We start from the raw sequence: 23720 nt of genomic DNA, 5'->3' as shown, positions 1-23720 counted from the left end.
GGTCAGCACAGCACAGCACAGCACGGCAGCAGCTAGCCTGGGGCAGGACTGCAGCAGCAATGAAAGCTGAAAGGCGTCTTGTGGAGTTGTGGAAGCCATCTCACCATTGCCATTGCCATCGCCATTCCTCTCTCTCTCTCTCTCTCTGGCCTCTCTTGCCACACACCTTACATCCTCAAAAAGCAGACAGATAGAGACAGCCATTGTCAGGGTTCTCTGATTCTCTCACTCACTCTCTCTCTCTCTCTCTCTCTGTGAATATGTGTGTGTGTGTGTCCACTCAGCAGTCACTCCCTCAATGGCAGTGAGGTTGTGATGTGCGTGTGCCCAGCTTTGTGTGTTGGAGTAGTAGAGTCTTGCAGTGTTGTGTTGCACCGCAATATTATGGTGGTGTTTGTTTCTAGCACCAAATATGAAGATGGAAGTTTCCATTATCTAAAGAGAAATAAAGACGGAAATTACGTAAACAAGAAAGCTATTAATACACATGATTAGTTAAGTTTTAATTATTATATCTGTATTTTATAGCGACTTCTATATAGAAAGTTTTTTATGAAACATATTGTTTAGTAGCTTAAAGACATGCTAACGGAAACTAATGTAAAATCTGCGTTTAATTAAGAAAAAACATTACTATGTGAAGACCTTTCGACTGGAGCTTAACTTGGAGTTAGAGGCCACCTTTTTCTCTCTGTCCTGGGGTTTAGGGGAAAAAGAGATTAAGGAAAACAACTAGAGTAAAAAATCATGTTTTTTTTCTCTCATCGTCCTTTCTTGAAGGCAGATCCATCTGCTTGCTTGTCTTTTTCCATGTTGGCTTGTGCATGCCATTGCTGAATGCTGATCAGCCTCAGCTGTGCAGTGCTGTGCTGAGCTGATTGATTCCCTGCAGTGCTGGCCTGTCATGCTCATGCCCTCTAGGATTGTTGTTACTGGTAGGAAGAGTACCTTGGTACTAGTTGTACTAGCAAAGAGTTGGCAAGATATTTCCAACTTTCTCAGACACGTTTCGACCGGTGGCTCTTCTAGTTCTACACCCTTAATTAATCTGCGTCCTGATGATCACCTTGCAATTGGCCATCAAACTGTCGCAGATAATTATAGTACTTACTTTGTACTGACAAGGATTAAACTTTTGTCCTTAGAGAATTCTGCCACACATGCATGCTTATGACCAAGGTCTGACTCATTTCATCTCTAATAATGCAACTGGGGAACAAAAATCCATCCAAGTTCTGCAAGATTATGAGAACACCTCAACTGGGTAGCAGGACAGTATCATTTAGAACATTAATCAAGTTATAATCCAAACAATACTCTGAATCTTGATATTAAAAAAGCAGGTAAACACAAAGCACCAAACATTTCTGAAGATCCAGCACGTTTGATTTGTTACCACTTCCAACCATAGCAATTTTTTTGGCATTTCGGTAATGCCAAATGTTGCTAGGGTTGATTTTGGCAAGAAATGAAACATGCCCAAAGAGCACATCATAATGTAAAGGTACCATTAACATAGGATCCAAAAAAAAGACGGGAAAGGAGGTATTTGTTCATGTTACATACAAAGAGTCACACAGAACCAAAGGGTTCAGAAATGAGGAAGGGGGAGGGTGACTCCGCACAATTTCTACTACTCATCGTTTAGTCATTTATATCACATTATCAACACAGCAGTAGCATAACAATTACATAAGCATACAAATTAAAACAGTTGCTGCTGTGATATACTCTGGTAGCACATACGATTGTATTGACACACATTGATTATGAAACAAACAATGTGGTGGTACAGTACACTTCAGGCGGAGCCAGGTCTAGCAGAAGAGACTAACAAATACCAGGCAAACCCTGACCTCGCAGTTATCAATTTATTGGCTGAGTAGTTTGGAATCACAGGCCACAATCTTCACCTTGCCAACTTGTTCTGTAGTCTCCTCGTTCTTGAATGATGCTTCAGTCAAGATGAATGTCCATACATTGTCACAGAACCTGTAAGTGTGCAGGTGGCCCTGAGAAAAGAACATGCATCAGTAAACAGCCCAGCTACAAAATATCTGAAATACAGGCTCAAAAAGTTAGTCAATCATCCATCGTATCTAAGCTGTACCAGAGAACTTATTCTTAAATAAACAAAAAAAATCCATCAAATACAGGTCTGTTCGACATTGCGTCCAAAATGACAAGAGGCTTAAACTCATGTAACTAGAATGGAAAATTTCTGGAGCAGGATAGCAAGTTAGAAAAATAAAGAGTAAATTTCACAAAACTACATGTATTTTGCACAATTTATCACAAAACTACAGATTTAAGAGCTTGTTTCACAAAACTACAGATTTAGTATGCCCGTTTATCACAAAACTACAGGTACTTTGTACAATCTATCACAAAACTACAGATTTAAGAACTTGTTTCACAAAACTATAGAATTAGTGTATTCGTTTATCATAGGACTACACATTTAGTGTCTTCATTTATCACAAAACTACAAATTTAGTGTCTCCATTATCACAAAACTACAGGTTTTGACAATGCTAAAACCTGTAGTTTTGTGATAATGAAGACACTAAACCTGTAGTTTTATGATAAATGAAGATATTAAATCTGTAGTTTTGTGAAACAAGTTCTTAAATCTGTAGTTTTGTGATATATTGTGTAAAATACCTGTAGTTTTGTGATAAACGAAGACATTAAATTTGTAGTTTTGTGAAATAAGTTCTTAAATCTATAGTTTTGTGATAGATCATGCAAAGTATATGTAGTTTTATGAAATTTACTCAAAAATAAATAAAACAGAGATTAATTCAAACTCCAGTTCATGATTTTTAAAATGGTAAAATTTCCATTAGCAAAACTCTAGTTCATGATTCTAAAATAGTAAGTCCAGTTTATGACTGATAAAACCATGTACATTTCTTAGCTAATGGTTAATGGAATGCCAGTTCTCCTGCATTTTCGTCAAAAATAAAACAGAACACGTAACATCTCAACACCACATATCATAAATGACATATTGTAGAGGTGATCCCTTCCTAATACAGCAATTCAGTGTGGGATTAACAATTCTTTGGAAAAGAAAAAGAGAACTGCGGTTTGTCAAAAGAGGGATTTCTTAAACCCACACAGTGACAGTTGTAAAAGAGTGGCCGGATATATGAATTTATCAATTATCGCATGTCTTCATACACTGGACATTATCAGGTAAAACACCAAAACAAATGAACTGGTAACTATGCTTCAACCATTTTCAGGCTAAACATACAAAATGGCTATGCAAACATTACATTTTACAAGTAAAAATGAAAATCAGAACATGCAATCTCCTTTGTGAATGTATGTCTTAGACAGCTGAATAGGTCCCAGCTGATGGGAGATTGGTCGAGAGTGCTCAGAGTTGAAAATTGAAAATTGATGGCCATGGTTGGATCATGAGGATTAAGTGTACTGCTAAATTGGAAAGGCCGAAACAACTTAAGGAACAACTAAGAAGGGGCAAGCAGCAGATTCACGAGAGTTCAGATGCCGACAAAACGTCATCTGCAATTTTGTAATATCATAAATGCTTTAACTGAAGATTTTTCCATAAGCCAAAACTAGAAATGGATGATAAAGGTGTGCCGTATTTAGAAGCTATAAGATAGCGTTTACCTCCTTTTGTTATGGGCATGGACCAGGCCCATGCAGCAGTTTAGGCATTATAAATTAGGAATTACTCATATAAAGGTAGGAGATTATCTAGTTAGGAAAGAGATGAGGTCTATTAGAAAGTTAGAGATAGAGATTGCACTGGTTTCTATGGTACTAGATATTAGTTCCTTGGATATCAAGCCTGTCCTCCCTATATATAAAGGGGTCCCACGTACTGCATTATCAATCAATCAATCAATGAATCTCTAAAGCTAGCCCTAGGCCTCAGAGCCTCTTAGCTCAGCAGGAAGAAGCCCTGCCTCTGCTATTAGAGGGCGAGTGCCCTATCCCCCAGTCTTTGCACCCTTACCCTAGCCAATCCATAACATTTGGTATCAGAGCCAACTGATGCTCCACCCTCGATGGCGTGCAGCGGGGATTTCAATTGGATGTGGAGATTTCGCCACCTTGAACCTCTCCCAACGTTCAATGGTGAGGATGATCCGCAAATTTGGTTGGAGAGTATTGAGCAGTTCTTTGTTGAGCAGCGAATTTATGGAGGAAGAGAAGTGGTGGATTGCATCAAGCCACCGGACCAGGTTTGCCGCAATGTGGTATGAGTTGATTGAGCGAGCCTACGGAATTCAAACTTGGCCAGAACTCAAGAAAAATATCAAACTTCGCTTTGATGATTTGCCGACTGCTACCATTGAAGTTCTTTCCAAGAAGATATCTGCTAGTGCTCGAAGACTATCTGTCCGCGAGGGGTGTAGTGTTATGGGCATGGACCAGGCCCATGCAGCAGTTTAGGCATCATAAATTACGAATTACTCATATATAGGTAGGAGATTATCTAATTAGGAAAGAGATGAGGTTTATTAGAAAGTTAGAGATAGAGATTGGACTGGTTTCTGTAGTACTAGAGATTAGTTCCTTGGATGTCAAGCCTGTCCTCCCTATATATAAAGTGACCCCATGTACTCTTATCAATCAATCAATGAATCTCTAAAGTTAGCCCTAAGCCTCATAGCCTCTTTTAGCTCAGCAGGGAGAAGCCCTGCCTCTGCTATTAGAGGGCGAGTGCTATATCCCCCGGTCTTCGGACCCTTGCCCTAGCCAATCCATAACACCTTTCTAGTCTCCGGTAGCAATAGAGATCAATTCTTGCAAAACTATATCTAGGATAGCGTTTTACATACTTATCACATGGGTGCATGCATGCACCATAGCCCAGCAGGTTGTCATGGACAGATCTGTTCATCATCCAGGTGGATAGCTGCTATCAGGTAGTCGAATCTACAAGACAAACATGATCTTTCCAGCTATAACTAATTCTTAAATGCTATAGATTTAGCCCAACTCTTTTAGCATGGAGCAAAGCTCACCGATAACAACTACATAGCTACAGTAATATAATGCTCTTGATGCACCTTTCGTGAAAATGAGTCATATACAAATGCATCAATAGAATAACAAGAACAGTGCTGAACTATCTAGTGACTAATGGGACAAGAATAAACACGACAAAACGATTCACCCGAACTTGGTGAGCTGCCTGTTGCGTCTACGAATGGCCCAGAGGACTGATTGATACTACAAGCACAGTTAGAGGAGCAGAGCACTGAACTATGACAAGAATGGAGAACAGGGAAGTGTGATTATCGTACGAACCCAGCGATGAGCCCTAGATTGCTTGTGATCAGAAGGGAAATTGAGATGTTGAGTGGTCAAGTCGCTTCTTGGCACAAAAAAAAAAGGTTTCTAGCAGAGTACCGTCTTATGTTTGGTACGGTTTCTAGCATCATTACTGGTTTGTTATTGAGCTCCAACGCTGTTTGCGGCTTGTTTCTCTTGCACAATATTGCAGATAAAGAAGTTCTAATAAACATGTACACACCAGGGTCACTTAGTTACTTTATTTCTTGTTTTGGTTTATGGGGAAAAATCAGTGTTTTAATATGGGCAATATTGCAATGTGTGAGTTTTTTTTTCTCGAAACCACAGGAGGACTGCGATTCATTTCATTAAGAAGAGAAATTGTACAACCGAGTGACCCAAAGGACCCCTACAGAAACACAAAAAAACATCACGGAACGCGACGTGCAACCGAAACACCCCCTAGGAGAAACTAGCCGTCCAGGGGGAGCAACCCACACAGAATTTCGAGGAGTGCCTTTGCTCCAGCAGTACACCAAAGAGAACTCTCTCTAGCCACTGCATGCAAAACAGCCGAGATTCTCGGGGAGGCACCATTGAAGACACAATCATTGCGATGCTTCCATATTTCCCATGCCACTAGGATAATCAAAGAGTTCAGCCCTTTCTTTACCTCTTTAGGAGTATCCTTAACTGTTTTGAACCACCAGCTAGACAAGCGATTCATTGATGGTTGCAGTGCTGCAGCGCCCATCCAACCATTTGGAAGATTAAAAACCATACTTGCCAGGAAAAAACACAAGTCACCAAAATATGCTGTATAGTCTCCTCCTGATCGCATAGAGGACACACATCCGGGTGTGGCATTCCTAACTCGCACATGGTTGCGATGTGGTAGTTAGGGTCTGAGGCTATTGTAATGTGCGAGTTGCCTATATTTTGCATACTTTTGACTTCCATTTATAAAAAAGGGGCAAGGGGCCAGGAGTAAAGCGGATTACAGTAAGATACGTAAACAAGTCACCCATTGTTGGGCAAAAATATCAGTCCATTTCTGTGATTACCCCCAATTCACAAACAAAAAAGAATCTCTATCATGCCATAGAATAACAAACTACATGGGTATCAGAAAGAATGACACTAATCTTTATTCATAATTTCATTTTGGTGAGGATTATGCTGGCAAGAAAAGATCTTGACATTTCTCAGGCTTGTTTATCCAATAAAAGGTTTTTCTTTCTTTTCTTTTTTTTTGGGGCCAAACACAGATGAGCAGCTTGGAATCTGAGCAACTCAAGGAGTACTTGATGTGTTGCAAAATAAGATAAGTGGAAATATGCTTGTACAGCCGAAAAAATAAAAGCATATATGTGATAAGTGCAAGATTTGTCTGGTTATGCCCGTGTATTATGTTGCTGATAGGTCTTAATTCTGTTACTCGCTTACTCATTACTATAAAGTTTGTGCAATATCCCTCAGAACTCAGAGCAGCGTACACAGGACAGGTACGTGTCGAACGTGAATGGATTCCTTTATGAATAATAATAATAATATAATATATGCAAGAAACAAATTTTAGACTTGATTCCTTTAGCAAGGTGTGTACGGAAAAGAAAATCGAATGGCAACGCTGAATCCACAACCAAGTGTATCAATTCTAGCACTGGAGAAATTACATCACAAGCGCATATGAGTTCTCAAGCATAAATAATGAGTAGGCTCGAAACAGATAGAGATTAAAGTTATGCACAGCACAAGTAAGGCTTGGTTTTTTTTGGGGGGGTAGGAACAGCAACATGGCAACTCCGTGATAAGAGCAGATACCTTGATAGAAACCTTGCTCTTGACTTGGTTCTCCAAGGCTTCCGTCATAGACTAATCACATAGATGATAACAAACAAAATGAGGAGTCGAATTTTTCAATAGTATAGATAGTAATAGGTGGAAGGAGATATGGTAAAGTAGATACCTTATCAAACTGGACAAGAACTTGAATGGCGAGCTCCGGGCTGAGGGTGCCGCTGGAGACCATCTCGTCGAGCGTCTCAGTGAGGCACATGCCAATGGTGGACCTCCGGTAGAGCTCGAAGGTGGCCATGGGCGATGCGTGCGCCTAAACTTTTTGGGGTGGGGGGAACAAACAACAAAACTGTTGTTACTTGTAGTATTAAGAGAGGTTAAGGCTCTGAAATTAAGAGCTTCTTCCAGATCTAGAAGAGAAGAGAAGAGAAGCTAGGGTTAACGAACGAACGCGAGCAAATTCCAGACAAAAGTAGAGAGTCCCGGTGGGAGAGAGAGAGATGAATTCAGAGAAAGAAAGAAAGAAAGAAAGAGGATGGTCACCTGCAGGATCCCCTCCCCTGCTCTGCTCTGCTCTTCTTGCCCGATGGAGATCGCGAGTCGGCTTGTTGGCGCAAGGAGAGGAGGAGCGGAGGAGACGACGAGACGCCAGATTTCTCTTTATTTTACGCCAAAGAGAACCATTACTCGAGTTATTTTACAGGGAATATTTGCCACTCTTGGAAATGCTGCTATCCGCCCAAAACCAATTTTGGAAAATTTCAGGAAACGAATTCAGATTTTCTTTTTCTCGGAATCGGAAATATTTAGTATTTATAATTGCAATTATAGATAAATATAGCTCTTTTTCTCCAAGAAAATAAATTATACACCTAGTTATATTATTATTAATTGATAAAAATTATAAATATCGATTTATTGTTTCAGAGAGATATTGAGCTATATCTCTTCATGGATTTTAGAAGTTCAGCTTAAGGGGCTTTTATATTCCGATAAATATCTGTTACCGTATTCGCTCCATTTTCGTATTCGATAATATTTGATTCCATTTTTGTATCCGTGGTTTTCGATTTCGAACAAAATATGGAAATGGAAACGATAAAAGAGTTTTTCGTCTTTTTCCAAAGCGTTTTCATCCCTACTCGAGTACTCCACCTTTATCTCAATTTTTTTACTACTTTAAAACTAGCTATTTCTTTATGATTATTGATGGACAAATATATTGATAGTACTCAGAGAAAAAAAATGCAACAAACAAGGTTGGGGATTGTATCAACGGCAAACTCCTTAGACCACCAATAACCACTAGTTGCCGCTCCACACACACCGCCACCACCGCTCTTTTTTCCATTAGCTACCACCATTGTTCCTCCTCTCCGCCTTTACATGCATAGCCACACCCTCTAGTCATCGAGATGTCTTTTCCCCTCCCCCGTCATCATGCACACTATTGTTATGGTCACCGTTGAGGTTAGGGGCTGTCGGGTTTGCAGGGACTTGGAGTGGCAGGAGCTGGCCCGACAAAGAGCAGGGAAGCTAGATCGGACTCCTCCTTGCTGGATCTGACGATTCCCTAGCTTTCAAAAGGAAAAAGGAAAAGGCAGAAAGAGTTAGTGCGTGGAATGGTTGTAGAGTCACCGGCCTTGAAGATGGATAGAATGGGGTAGTCCAAAATGAAATGTAAAGTTAGATGTTGTGTATATGAAAAAAATGGTTAAACGATGATATAATATGAACACTTTCAAGAATATATAGTACAAACTGCAATTTATCTTTTTTTTTTCTCTAGCACAATTAAATATGAGTTGTCCATTACCCGATAGTCTCGCGATATGCTAAGCACACTACAGTTTATCATCTGTGCACATCCATGGAGACCTTGACATCCAGGGGGGACGAAGTATACGCGGGCATAGCGACGACTAGGGAAATACTCTGTGAAAACGAGCTAAGTGTTGAAAACTCGTGAAATCATACCTAAAAGTTTAGTAAATTCATGAAACATTTGCTAGAGATATGTGTAGATTTGAAGTACATTCTCACCAAATGTCAAGTCCAAACTCAGCTTCATTTGAGAGTAATAAAAATGACAAATTTCAAGTGGATTTTCATTCCCAAATAAAGTTGAGTTTATTTGTCTTTTTTACCATTCACCTGAAAATAGTTACTATTCACCTAAAAAATATTTATTTTTACTCTCGAATAAAGCTAAGTTTGAACATAAGATTCGGTGAGAATGTAATTTTTTTCATGATTTTTCACGAGTTTTCAATACTTAACTCGTTTTCACGGCATATGTCCTCAAAATTTAGAATCAACAATTAACAACTTGTTACTGCTACGGGTTATCTTTTGGTACCAATATAATTAGGTGTACTACTTTATGTTTGATGTACTATTCCGCTGCACGTCGTCATGTTGACACTTTCACTACAGTAGATAGATAATCATATCTTCTTCCTCTTCTTTTTTTTTAAAAAAAAATCATTTTCCTTCTTAAACAACACAGCATGAACTGCAGGCTGTAGATGCGTGCCGCCCTGTGCTTGATGATATGGTTGCGTGTTCGTATATGTGTTACGTGTAATTAAGGTTGCAAAATATAAACTAAATAGAGATATAGCCGACCGACAAGGTGTATATACACTTGAATAATTAGATGGTCACTGCAGGCAAGCAATTAGATCGCAGAGGCACATCAGGGGAGGTATTAGGCAACTAACCATGTTCAAGGATTGTAGTTGGAAGCTCCAGTACCAGCCATCGCTATTGTCATTTTTGTCATACAATAAGCACTTCCAATTATGAAGCATTAATTAGCGGTCAGCAGTTTAAGCCATCGATTTAATATGAATTCTGCAGGGTTTTATAGAATTCTGTGAAATTCTAATCAGAAAGGAATTGAGTGTTTTCAAGGAAAACATACGCCTGTAATTTGCAGGCTCATGCATGAAATCCAACATACGGATTTTATCAGGTGATGAGAATTTGGAGAAAGATAAAGCTGGATAAACGAAGAGGGTGATTAAGAAACGACAGACAGCTAAGCATTCTTTTGTTTCTTCTTCAGAAAACAGATGGGCATTGTCACACTACAGTAGCTGTATGTAGCAGTCTAATTTGATACAATGAATGGGTAGCGGTGCAATGTTCAGCTAAAATTTGAGATTAAATTCAACCTTATTTTTAGCGAGGAAATTCAAATTAAAAGAAAAAAAAACTAAACCTTTAGATGTCATCTTATAACTCAAGAAAACTTACAACTCAATTTGTCAAGCATTCAACTCAGATGTTCCAGTTCTCATTTAAAAATAGCGTATCCCACGATTCAAGTTTTTTTTAACAAATCCAAAGCGTTATAGTCGAGATAGGAAGCTTTCACTTTTGATGGAAAAAAAATCCAATTCGGCAGTTACAAATCGGTTAATTACTTATTTAGTGGTAATTTCGAACTTCTATTGTTTTAATTTTTAAGAAATGAGAAAACAGCTAGTAGCAGCTATCGAGAACTTGTTTTATTTCTTCTTCAGAAAACGGATGGGCATTGTCAGACTACAGTATAGGATGGGGAAATCTAATCCCTTGTTTTTCAGATGATGGGTCCTCCCTGGAGTGTGGGAAAGGGTTGCAGTACAAATTTTAGGTTAAATTCAACTATTTAAAAAATAAACCTTGTGATGTCAGCTTATATCTCAAAACAGAACTTATGACTCTATCAAATTTGTCAAACACTCAACTCAAGAGATGAGCTTTCATCGAAAATATAGTACCATATGCCTCGATTTCTTACAATGTCCAATGCGTTATAGTCGAGACAGGAAAATAAAACAACTTACCATTCGACAGCTACAGATGGGTTAATCAATTTGTTTCCTGGTAATTTCGCAAATAACCGCCTTATCTTCTAGAAATGCAAAGAGTTTGTCGCGGGGAGAAAAGGGTTGGGGGGCCTTTCTTCCTGGGTTCAGTTCAGTAGACTTGCCGTTTAAGTTCTTCAGACTTGACGATGATGATGCAGCAGCAGCAGCAGAAGCTTTAATAATGCTTGGAGCCAGCAACAGCAAAGAAAGGGAAATCCATCCATTAAAAATGACATTGCAACCAACCAAAACCAACAATGGACTACTTCCATCCAGACCCTCTCAAGATTCTTGTACTCCCTCCATTTCAAAATGTTTGACACCGTTGACTTTTTAGGACATGTTTGACCGTTCATCTTATTAAAAAATTTTGTGAAATATGTAAAACTGTATGTGTACATGAAAGTATATTTAACAATGGATCAAATGATATAAAAAGAATAAATAATTACTTAAATTTTTTGAATAGGACGAATGGTCAAACACGTGCTAAAAAGTCAATGGTGTCAAACATTTTGAAACGGAGAGAGTACTGCATCATTTTCAGGAGTTGTATTGTAATTCTGACAATTAGAGGATAGTTGTAGATTTATTATAATAAGGTTGATTAGTTCTCTGTAGAATATACCATTTGCAGAAATGGTCTCGAACGACTGCAGGAGCCAATAGGAACTTAACAAAGAAAATTAAGAATGAAAATAAGATTCTTTTTTTTTTGAGAGAGAAGTTGCTAGTACAACAATCTGCAGATTTGAGAAAAAGGAAGAAAAGTTTTGGATGGGTTTGCAAAATGCAGAGAGAGAAGAAGGAGGAGGAGGAGGAAGAGTTTGTGGCGAGGAGGCTTCCAAATCAGTCGCTATCATACATCTCCCTCCCTTAAATCTCATCAACCCCCCCAAAATTTGTTACTTTCGGAGTATATTTATTTACTAGCGCGACAGTGCCAATTTCGCGGCATCTACTGCTTCTGCTGCTGCATGCTCCTCCTCGTCGCCGGCGATCTATCTCGCCGCCCTGCCTCCGCCGAGATCGACATCCAGGTACTTACTTGAACCCTCCTCTTCCCTTTCCCGGCTATAAAGATTCGTTTTTTTTTCTCTCGATCTCCTCGCACCCCTCTCAACTCGCCCAAATTCGCCGGCGTTTCGTGGAGGTGGCGGCCTGGTTGGGGCAAACTCCCTCCGTTTAATCTTTCCAATTCCAATTCCAATTCGGTGGATGCAGCGGCGATGATGCTTTGCGGCGGCGCCTTGATTCCGCGCTCGACAATCTACTGTTTTTATAGATAAGATCTTCAGTGAGCGAGATGCCATCCCTGCAGCTGCTGCAGTTGACGGAGCGTGGCCGGGGACTCTTGGCCTCAAGGAGGTAACAAAAGTGCTTCGCCCAAAATACTTTCTTCTTCTTCTTCATCATCCTTTTGCTCCAACCTGGAATTTTATAAGAAGAACAAGGAAAAGAAACACATTCTTGTTTGTGTGGGAACAGGAAAACTCTTGCGGTTGTTTCTGGCGCGCTGCTTGCCGGAGGAGCTTTGGCGTATGCACGCTCAAGCCAAGGCCAACGGAGAAGGCGTTCAGAGGGTGACGATGCCACCACTGCATTGGCCAGGAATGGGGACAGGATGGGCCAAAATGGTGTGGATGGTAGATTGGCCGGAACAAAGCGAAGAAAAGGTGGCCTCAGATCTCTTCATTTCCTTGCTGCCATCCTACTGAAGAAGATTGGACCAAATGGCACCCGCTACCTTCTTGGCTTGACGTTAACTGCGGTAATTTCTGCCATTCTATGCTGCTGCTGCTGCACTCATTTCTCTATGTACATTCTTTTTTTTATAGAAAAAAAGAAGATCATGATAAGTTCTTATCAGTAGTTCCCACGAAATAATTTCAAGCATCGAACAATTTGTAGTGCATAGAGAAAACATTCTATGATATGTAATAGTACCTAACACTGGATTTTCAAAAGCTATACATAACCTTATTAACTAAACAATAATATAAAATATTATTGTCAGCATTATAACAATTTCTTTTGCAGGTGTTACGTACTGCTGTGGGACATAGATTAGCAAGAGTCCAAGGCTATTTGTTTAGGGCAGCATTTCTTCGGCGTGTTCCAACCTTTACACGCCTAATCATCGAAAACCTAATCTTATGCTTTCTTCAATCCGCCGTATACCAGACCTCAAAATACTTAACAGGGTCTTTGAGTCTGCGCTTCAAGAAAATTTTGACAGATCTTGTCCATGCTGATTATTTTCAGGTACATTTTGGATCAATGTTGATTTTTTATTGGTTGAATTATTTGTTACTTCCCATTGCACACATACCTCACTTGCATTCATCCCCTGTAATATCCTAAGAGTACCTTCCTAGCTTCTGTCTATCAATGGAATTATTCCAGCTGGTATGCCTGGGAGGACTGTGTCGTACATTGTTATAATGGTTGAAGAACTAAACTAGTGACCACTGCAGCCAAGATAATAGCTGATAAAACTAGAGTTTTTCATGCAAAGCATAGCTTTGCTATAGAACATAAATTTAAAAAATATCCTAAAAGTGTAGTGAACTGGGGGTTCACCATGCTATATTTATGTGCCAACCCTTATTTATAAGAATGTGTAATTTCATTCAACAATTTCAATCATTCCGTAGTTGATAGCCAAGGGTGTATTATTAATACTCGGCGGATATCATCAACCGTGCTAATCTTGGTATGGAAATAATGTACAAACATGATGCTCACAACTTCCTGATATGTCAAAAAGAGATGTCTTTTCCTCACTGAGAAATCCAAAGAACCGGAAAACTTTTAAATGATCCTGTTGAATTTGACTTCATATTTTAAAGTACTGACTCCTGAAACTGAAATTGTTGATTCATATGTTTCTCATACCCCATCGAGAAAATTGATTTTACCAGTTTCTGCCTGAGGTTATCTTCCCTGGATTGGTTAAGAAATAACTTTCTATTTGTTCTAGCTGGTTTCGGTATTGAATTATCATATTTCTCATTTGTCAGTGATTTTCCTATGCTATTGGATTTTGCAACAAATTATAGATATGTTACTAATTACATTGTCTTGTCATAATTAAGATTGCGAGGTTTCTTCATTTTTATATTTATGTAGTTCCAGATCAGATTAATTTATTTTTTTTGTTAATTATTGTGGAATTACAGTAGACTAACTTGTGTGTGCATCTTTTAGGATAGAAATTAGCCCATCTTTTGATAATTTACTTAACGCCTTCCATTATGATATACAACCTTAATAAGGTATATCACTGCTTCTTTTTTGCTGTATGGACAATTGCAGAATATGGTTTACTACAAAATTTCACATGTGGATCATCGAATATCAAACCCAGAGCAAAGGATTGCTAGTGATATTCCAAAGTTCTGTTCTGAACTAAGTGAACTTGTACAGGATGATCTAGCTGCAGTTGCAGAAGGATTAATATACACCTGGCGTCTCTGTTCTTATGCAAGTCCAAAATACATGCTCTGGATTGTGGTAATTTTCTAATTGAAAAGCTTGATTGCCATTTCATCTAGTAATGATACCCTTTAACAATTAGGATTAGTGATCAAATTATGCTACATTCCTCTTCTTTTCACTGATTCTGTAATGTAGATGGCCACTGCTTTCTCACCTTGTTATCTTATTAGAATATTAGATATTATTAAAAATAAATGCTTTTCAGGGATATATACTAGTTGCGGGTGGAGCAATTAGAAATTTCTCCCCTGCTTTCGGAAAGCTGAAATCCACAGAACAGCAACTCGAAGGAGATTATCGTCAGCTTCATTCACGATTAAGAACTCATGCTGAGAGTGTGGCATTTTATGGTGGTGAGAACAGAGAAGCATATTATATCATGCAGCGTTTCCAGGCTCTTATTGGGCACCTGAATTGTGTACTCCATGAAAACTGGTGGTTCGGCATGATTCAAGATTTCTTTCTGAAGTATTTTGGTGCAACTGTAGCAGTTGTCCTCATTATTGAACCTTTCTTCTCTGGCCACCTCAGACCTGATTCATCCACACTTGGAAGGGCTGAAATGTTAAGTAATCTTCGATACCACACAAGCGTAATCATATCACTGTTTCAGTCTCTTGGGATCCTATCTATAAGCACAAGACGTTTAAATATTCTAAGGTAAAGCCATATCTTCTGCACACTACTGATAACATATAGGTCCAGTTTTGTCATTGCAGGCGGCATTTTGCATGCAGAAATTAGTGGGTGCTGTGTGCGGCCTACCAATCTAATTATCTGAATCTGTTTTAATGTTTTCTGTAAATGCATTTTATCAATTGGCAAGTCTTATGCTGCTAACTAAATACCTATTTGTTGCAATGATTTCAGATAAACATGTTAGTTCCAAACTTGATAATTTGCAACTGCACATCAATGCAGAAATAATGGGCTTGTTCACTTTGTTGCCAAAATCAACATTACCAAAATCTGGTAATGCCAAATTTTAGCATTGGATGTGTTTGGTTTGATGCCTTTTCAAATTTGGATGGTGTTTTTGTGAGAGGAAGCTTTCGGAACTACCAAATTTTGGTAGGATGACATTGGTAAGCGCATGTTTAGTTTGTTCCCCTACCAAAATTTGGTAACACCAAAATTTTGTAGGGTTGAAAGTGGCGATATAGACATAAAGTGAACAAGCCCAATCTTATTACAAGCTGCATGCACAAATGAACTAGTTGTCCAGTGAAGATTCTACCAACTAAAGAGGTGGTGGTGGGATGACAGAGTCACCACCATGACTAGGTTCTTTAGGCAGGAGAGATTTTGTCACAAACCATAAAGATCATAAACCAGTCGCCATTTCTCATGAAGAGCATTTCACTTCTTGGTTGCTATTCCAAGTATAACTCATATATTTGTCTGTGTGTATTGTTTCGGTGGAATATAAGTATACATGTTTCCTGTTCCTAATATATTTTACATATCTTTGCCCTTTTTAATATTTCATTGTTCTGTTGAAATCACACAATTTATGACATTGTATGCTGTTCATGGGGCAAACTTAATGGTGACCTTTACCACCATGGGTTGCATTTGCTATCTTTGAATTACTCATTTTCTTCCAACATGATTGTGACGCAAATGAACTTCCACTATTTTTTTTCAGTGGCTATGCAGACCGCATTCGTGAGTTACTGGATGTTTCACGTGAACTGTCTGGGGTTCGTGATAAATCGTTAAATCATAATTCCTCTGCTGGAAATTATATCAGTGAAGCAAACCATATCGAATTCTCGGGTGTTAAGGTAATAACTGCATAAACTGAAGGAGGGTCATAGTCGCTATCTACTTCCAAAGTTCTCATATCAGGTCCTTGCAGGTGGTGACGCCTGCTAGCAATGTCTTGGTTGATGATTTAACTCTCCGAGTAGAAAGGGGTTCTAATCTTTTGATCACTGGTAATCCTCCCCTATCAAATGAATTTGGTTTAGCAACTTTTAACTTTTGTGATGTAAGCTGCACTTAACATTAAATTGATTGAAATTTGACCTTCTAAACAGGAGAAGATTGGGAATATATGTACCAGTGCATCTGTGCATGTATATTTCCTTTATATTTTGTATATCATCCTAAATCATCTGCTGTTATTTGATTACGTGGTTATGAAATAGTATGTGTCATGAGATGGTAGTTGCTATATCCACGTCTACTCTAGCCTCTGTTGATACCACTATGCAATTGTGAACTGTTCCCATGATTGCCTGTGCCTTCCCTCCCAACACATCAAATATGTAAAGTGATTCTGTTATTATTTCCATTCTTACTTTGTATTTATCTATTCTATTTTCAATTCACTATCTGTGCTCTTAGGGCATAAACAATAGTTTCAAAATCGTAGGTTCTACAGTAGTAATTGAAAAGTCTTGTTGATGTCAGAAATTTTCTAAAAGAAAACCAATAAAAAAATACTGGCCCAAGGTTAACTACAGCATCATATTGCAAGTTCTGTGATTACATTAACAAAAAATTGCTGCTGTCTCGAAAGGCACTCATTTGCTAGTCATATTAGTTACCAGAGGTGCTACTACCAAGTTGAAACCATTACTGCTTTTGAATGGCATGCTCCAAATTTACCGCTTAAAATTGTTGGATTATCTTATTTTGCATGTTGTGTTACAGATATTTCAAGTTTGATACATCTTTGCATGATATGATAACAAACTTAATCGTCCATTGACTTCTCTTATTTCAGGTCCGAATGGTAGCGGAAAAAGTTCTCTTTTTCGGGTCCTTGGAGGCTTATGGCCATTAGTTTCTGGTCATATTGTCAAACCGGGTGTTGGCTCTGATCTTAATAAGGAAATTTTCTATGTCCCGCAAAGACCATACACAGCTGTTGGTACACTTCGTGAACAGCTAATTTATCCTCTTACAGCAGATCAGGAGATTGAACCCCTTAGCTACGATGGCATGGTGGACCTTCTAAAGAATGTAAGTAATAGGATTCATATTGATACTCAATTGCCATTTATATTATGCTTTATTGATCTACTACTGAGTACAGGGACCTGCTGGATTGTAACCTTGCTCCTTATGCAGGTTGACTTGGAATACTTGCTAGAACGCTATCCTCTTGATAAGGAAGTTAACTGGGGTGATGAATTGTCCCTTGGTGAGCAACAAAGATTAGGAATGGCAAGGTTATTCTACCATAAACCAAAGTTCGCCATCCTTGATGAGTGTACTAGCGCTGTGACAATTGATATGGAAGAACGCTTTTGCAAAAAGGTTCGAGCAATGGGAACATCATGCATAACGATATCTCATCGCCCAGCTTTAGTTGCGTTTCATGACATTGTTTTGTCTTTGGATGGTGAAGGAGGGTGGGATGTCCAGCACAGAAGGTTGTAACCCTGAAATAACTCACTGAATGTTTACACTCTAAAGTTAATTCGGTAGAAATTTAATTTTGCTCATGATTTTGCAGGGATGACTCATCCTTTTCTACTGAAGAGTCTGACTATACATTATTGGAAACTGATCGTAAATCTGATGCGCTTACTGTTCAAAGGGCATTTATGGGCAGGGCAAAGGTATATGATTTCTGAACATTTCTTACTTCATATTCTTTTGTTAATAACTAATATTGTCTGTGCCGCTGTTTTATGTGTTTTTTTCCATACTAGAGCAATGCTTCATCAAGGTCCAAAGAACATTGCTACACTACAAAGGTTATAGCAACTTCTCCCAAGTTGGAAATAGAACAAACAATACAAACACATAGAGTCCCGCATTTACGGTGCTTCCCAAGGCCTCTGCCTGCCAGAGTAGCTGCAATGGTCAAAATATTGGTATGCTATGTTCTGTTTGGTACTTCGCTAGTTTTCTCTCGTTGTTATTCCTCAACAAGTCAATATTCAGATAATACGGTACCCTAGTTACTGCAGATATTATTGCTAGGTAATACTTGGTTGCTCCTGTCTGCAAGTTAATGTATATCTGCAGATGCTAGAAATTTTTGTTTCTTAGTATACTAATGTAAGTATATACTTATGGAACTTGACAATTCCTTAATCCTTATTTGCCACTGGAATTTCCATGCAATCTCTTATGTGCCCCTGATGTCTCACTGATATCTGTCCCTGGACCCACATGTCATTGAAAGAACAAGGGGCAAATAAGGGAATGGGTAAACTTTCAGGGGCAAATAAGGAATTTATCTGGGTAAACCTGGACATATATCTAACCAAGCATATGGATTTATCTCATGGAAGCTTGTCTCAGATGTTAATATATTACTTAATTCTAATGCTGTTCTGATTTCCTTGCTCTCCAGGTTCCTAAGCTACTTGACAAACAAGGAGGGCAGTTGCTTGCTGTTGCACTACTTGTTTTCTCTCGAACTTGGATCTCAGACCGAATTGCTTCACTGAATGGTTGGCTTTGTTCAATATCTTACTAATGTCAGAACTCAGAAGAGCTGCAAATGAATTTCTTGTCTGATACATCTCATTTTGTCAGGGACAACTGTTAAGTTTGTCTTGGAGCAGGACAAAGCTGCATTTATTCGTCTGATTGGTATCAGTGTCCTGCAAAGTTCTGCAAATTCTTTTGTGGCCCCATCTTTGAGGTAATCTGGGAGTACCTTCATTTCAGAAATTATTTTGCACTTTTATCATGGTATCTTGAATAATCACTTTATGTTCCAGTATGAATAAAGCACCTGATGCTTTCTGGTCAACTCTTTGTCTAAAATATTATCATCTTCTCTAGTTGAGAGCTATTGACCTGTTGTAAAATTGAAATGCTCTTTGGGTGAATGTTTAGATGCTGGTAGATTTATGACTATTTCTCCATACAACTGAATTCATGGTTTTAATAATCTGTATTTTCACAGAACCCTTACTGGAAGACTTGCCCTTGGATGGCGGATTCGCCTGACCAATCATTTGCTTCAATATTATTTGAAAAGAAATGCATTCTACAAGGTACATCCTCTAGCGGACTGCATAGTAATAGTCTTCTTTTTAGTTGATGCTCAGTGACACTCAGAAGGGACGGTCTTTAAACATTAGGAAGGGTTGTCCGCCGGACTTGGCCCCTTTTATGAGGTTTAGACAGTGCGTTTGTCACTTGATGTCTCAACACTTGCTATGTTCGCACCTTGTTTTAGTTTGGTGTGCAGTGGACCTGGGTTTTAGAGTTTAAGAATGAAAATGCATATTGCAACAGATGTAATACTAAGGGATTTTTGACTCAGGCTAAGTTATTCTATTATATGCTTTTAGGTATTCAACATGTCAGGTAAAAGTATTGATGCAGACCAAAGATTAACACTTGATGTGGATAAATTGACCACCGACCTTGCTGGCTTAGTTACTGGAATGGTAAAACCACTTGTCGACATTCTTTGGTGAGTTATCTTTGGTATCAAGCATTCATATCTATACTTTGTTTCACTTGGTACATATCTATCATATCTAAAAACTCACTGTAATATAAAAATCAAAACAAATTTACTAGGTTTACATGGAGAATGAAGCTTTTGTCTGGGCGAAGAGGAGTTGCTATCTTGTATGCTTACATGCTGCTAGGTTTGGGCTTCCTGAGAGCTGTATCCCCAGACTTTGGTCATCTTGCTGGGCAAGAACAAGAGCTTGAAGGAACTTTCAGGTTAATACTGCATACTTTCTTTCGTCTTTGCAGACCTGACTGCTTTGCTGATTTTTCTAGTTTCCTAGTTTTAACCTGGTGAACTATGTTACAAGGTTCATGCACTCGAGACTGCGAACGCATGCTGAATCAATTGCTTTCTTTGGTGGTGGATCAAGAGAGAAAGCTGTGAGTTCCTTCACACTAGATACATAATACTTAAAATTTGTTTATGCCTGCTTGCCATTGTATTTGTTATCTGTCTTCTGGTTATATTATTTTATTGTGAATCATGAATAACAATGGGTAATTCAATGCCAGTTCCGTATTTCATACTTAACAACGATATATATTAACCATGATGTCTTGTTTATATTTTAATAGTTGGCTTCTTTAGATATATCCAGTTATTAAGTTTGTGCTGTTCTGTTTGACTTGTTTATATTCTAGGTAATGAAATAAACTATGATTCCTGTTTCTGTTTTTTAATGCAGCTTCCCTGTTATGACCCATTGTTCTTGCATTTATTGAATCCTTTTTATCAAAACAAATCTTCAGAAGTTAGCTTTTAGGAGAAGCTAACACATAGCTATTGCACCCTAAGACAAGAACATTCATAAGGCATCCTTTGTTGTTTGTATGCTTTATGCTTTGTTATTTTACATGCTGTGTTCCATAAAGTATCAATTGACTTGCTGACTCCATAATATGATACAATGGTGTACGTTACCTTTTGTTCTTTCAAGTTTTTACTTAGCTAGACTTTTTGGTTTTTTATTTTTCTTTTCAATAGTGTTTTCTGCACTATTTTGTTAGATATGATGAACTATAGTTTTTCTGCTAATGATTTATTCTCATATATCAGATTGTTGAGGCTAAATTCATGAAATTGCTTGACCACTCAAAGATTCTGTTGAGAAAGCAGTGGCTTTATGGTATTGTTGATGATTTTGTAACAAAGCAACTCCCTCACAATGTAACATGGGGTCTTAGTTTGTTATATGCTCTAGAGCACAAGGGTGACAGAGCTTTGACTTCAACTCAAGGTTAATAATCATCAAAACTCGAGGGGAGTTGGCACAACCACATTATTTCATCTTGAACTACACTAAATATTCTACTTTTATTTTGTACAACAGGAGAGTTGGCACATGCTCTGCGGTTCTTGGCATCTGTTGTGTCACAAAGTTTCATAGCCTTTGGTGACATTCTTGACTTACACAAAAAGTTCCTTGAACTTTCTGGTGGGATTAACCGGATTTTTGAGCTTGAGGAGCTTCTTCGTGTATCTCAAAGGGGTATATTTCAGATGGCTATGACTTCATTAATTTTTTCTTTAATTTCTTGGTGAAAGCATTCTTTTCCAGTACTTCATACATAGTAGGGTACAGTGATCATGCATTTCAATAGTAGCATTACAACCTTACAGGGCAATAGATAATCTTCTAGTGAGGCTATTCTATGGTATGCCCCTGTTTTCCTTAAAGATCTATTACATTATCCTATGACATGGCTTTTCTTGAGGAGTCTATAAGTGCTGTGAAACAACCTGTCTGATTCGGTTGAATGACAATTTCATGTTCATAACGTTATCAATCAACTGATGATATGCTCACTTTTTGAGCTTTCATTATATCTATTCATGGTAGCTAAGTATTGACTTTCGAACTGTTGTTTCCCTAGATACTTTTGTGCCTTCCGATGCCACTAGTGCAGAAGAAACCATTTCATTTCACGAAGTGGATATTGTAACACCATCGCAGAAACTGTTGGCTAGCAAGCTGTCGTGCAATGTGGTACAAGGGAAAAGCCTTCTTCTGACTGGTATGTGGCCTTTCTTCTGGCAACCTTTGAATACCTTTAATTGAGTAGTAACGGTATGCTGACATTTTTTTTTCTTTTTACCTTGGTTCCTGCAGGCCCCAACGGTAGTGGAAAGAGCTCTATTTTCAGAGTTCTGAGAGATTTATGGCCAGTGTGTTCTGGGAGAGTTACCAAACCTTCAGATGGGATGTTTCATGTTCCTCAGCGTCCATATACCAGCTTGGGTACTCTGAGAGATCAGATCATATACCCTCTCTCAAGGGAGGAAGCAGAGATGAAGATTTGTTCGTTATACAATGATGGTAGGTGTCACTTACCTATTGGAATATCTGGTGTTGAATAAATAACAACTGTATATTTCAACCTTGTATTGTTCTATTTACAATGATACGGAAACTCAACGGCAATCCAGGTAACGGGTCTAGTGCTTCTAATCTGCTGGATGATCACCTGAAGACAATTCTAGTGAATGTTCGGTTGGTCTATCTTCTAGAAAGAGAAGGATGGGACTCAACTTCAAACTGGGAAGATGTTTTATCGTTGGGAGAACAGCAGAGGCTTGGGATGGTCAGTGTAAACTCTGTTTCAGTCTGTTAATTGCGATGACCAGTTGCCGCTTAAATCCCTTTTTATTGAAGTTGGAGCTGCTGTTTTCTTGCAGGCCCGTTTGTTTTTCCACCATCCTAAATTTGGTATTCTTGACGAATGCACGAAGTATGTGCTGAGCCATGACTTTGATTGACATTTCTTCTCTTTATTTGCTGATAAATTAGTGCGGTTCCTAAAAGATACTTCATTGCAGTGCTACAAGCGTTGATGTTGAAGAGCATTTGTACAAGCTAGCAACTAGCATGGGCATCACTGTGATTACTTCCTCGCAAGTAAGTATTGACATGATTCTTGTGATAATGACCTGCTGTGATCATCATGATTGTTGGTAGCAAACATTAGTCCACTGTAGCACTGAAGCTTGTCCATCCTGAATGAATGGCTGAATCTATGCTAGCTACCAGACACCTTAGCTTTTAGTGTTGCTGAATCCTTACCCTGTTGTTTGCAGAGGCCAGCTTTGATCCCCTTCCATTCCTTGGAGCTGAAACTCATCGACGGAGAAGGAAACTGGGAGCTATGCGAGATCCACCAATGATTTGTCTGACCGGTTCGCATTTCTCGGCATTCGGCTTCCCAGTCCCAGCTGCTGGCCTGCTGCTGCTTGTTGATGTCAGGCTGTCTAGAAGTGTGTACAATTGCAAAGCAGCTGTTGTGAGTGAAAAGTACAGGTTTTCAGTCTCATTGTCTTTGAAGAAAGAAAAAAAAAAGACCTTGTCGACAATTTGGCGTAGAACATGGCATTTGTAGTTTAGTTCATACGGAGGTAGGTGATGGGAGTTGCAGGGATGAGCATAGAGAGATGTGGTATTTGTTTTTAAGTAGATAATAAATGATAAGGTGATAGTACAGTACAGATCTTCCGGCATTGTTAATATTAATTCGATAAGTAATAATGTGGCTTCCTTCTTGCTGCCATCAAGTTATGGCATATAATGTATGAAAATATTGCATGTAAATGCCTAGTGATTCTTGAATATTGGGTTTGAAGTTGTATCAGAGTATCAGACTGCTGCTTCTTGTCCCCTTCTTGCAACTGCGTTATCGATTCTTCAAGCTTTGGGTTTGTTTGTCTTTACAATGCTGGTTCCTCATGAATGCCTGTGTAATAAATTATTGCTCTTGGAGATCCGTAATATTTTTGAAAAATGTTTGTAATTGATTATTGTTATGGGAGATTCATAACATTTGTGAAAAATAAAATAAAAG

The 23720-nt window shown here is 38.6% G+C and overlaps 2 protein-coding genes across 4 annotated transcripts; one reads left to right on the top strand and one right to left on the bottom strand.

Moving 5' to 3' along the window:
- Positions 1-1494: 1494 nt before the first annotated feature.
- LOC4337575 (transcription initiation factor IIA subunit 2-like) lies at positions 1495-7752 on the bottom strand. Of its 3 annotated transcripts, none has more exons than NM_001402467.1 (4): positions 7627-7752; positions 7253-7493; positions 7108-7158; positions 1495-2012 (listed from the first exon to the last, which is right to left on the bottom strand). In NM_001402467.1, exons 2-4 carry the CDS (start codon positions 7379-7381, stop codon positions 1872-1874), a joined length of 321 nt encoding a protein of 106 aa, NP_001389396.1. In that variant the 5' UTR covers positions 7382-7493; positions 7627-7752; the 3' UTR covers positions 1495-1871. The 3 variants fall into 3 exon arrangements, with proteins under 3 accessions (NP_001389396.1, NP_001389398.1, NP_001389397.1); NM_001402469.1 differs by having other exon boundaries at positions 7253-7401; NM_001402468.1 differs by having other exon boundaries at positions 7253-7396; positions 7627-7716.
- A 4098-nt stretch (positions 7753-11850) lies between these two features.
- LOC4337574 (ABC transporter D family member 1) lies at positions 11851-23536 on the top strand. The gene is made up of 26 exons (XM_015784553.3): positions 11851-11983; positions 12168-12311; positions 12432-12714; positions 12984-13208; positions 14262-14459; positions 14650-15104; positions 16093-16231; positions 16306-16384; positions 17179-17417; positions 17526-17830; positions 17914-18019; positions 18113-18277; positions 18763-18862; positions 18948-19056; positions 19324-19414; positions 19715-19839; positions 19950-20099; positions 20195-20267; positions 20944-21124; positions 21218-21376; positions 21762-21902; positions 21998-22204; positions 22315-22469; positions 22564-22616; positions 22705-22783; positions 22963-23536. The coding sequence occupies exons 2-26, from the start codon at positions 12250-12252 to the stop codon at positions 23047-23049; spliced, it is 3966 nt and encodes a 1321-aa protein (XP_015640039.1). The 5' UTR covers positions 11851-11983; positions 12168-12249; the 3' UTR covers positions 23050-23536.
- Positions 23537-23720: the final 184 nt, after the last annotated feature.

The sequence above is a fragment of the Oryza sativa genome, chromosome 5 (genome assembly GCF_034140825.1).
Source record: "Oryza sativa Japonica Group chromosome 5, ASM3414082v1".
Taxonomy (NCBI): Eukaryota; Viridiplantae; Streptophyta; class Magnoliopsida; order Poales; family Poaceae; genus Oryza; species Oryza sativa.
Note: the sequence above shows the minus strand (reverse complement) of the source record. Positions and strands in the feature narration are given on the sequence as shown.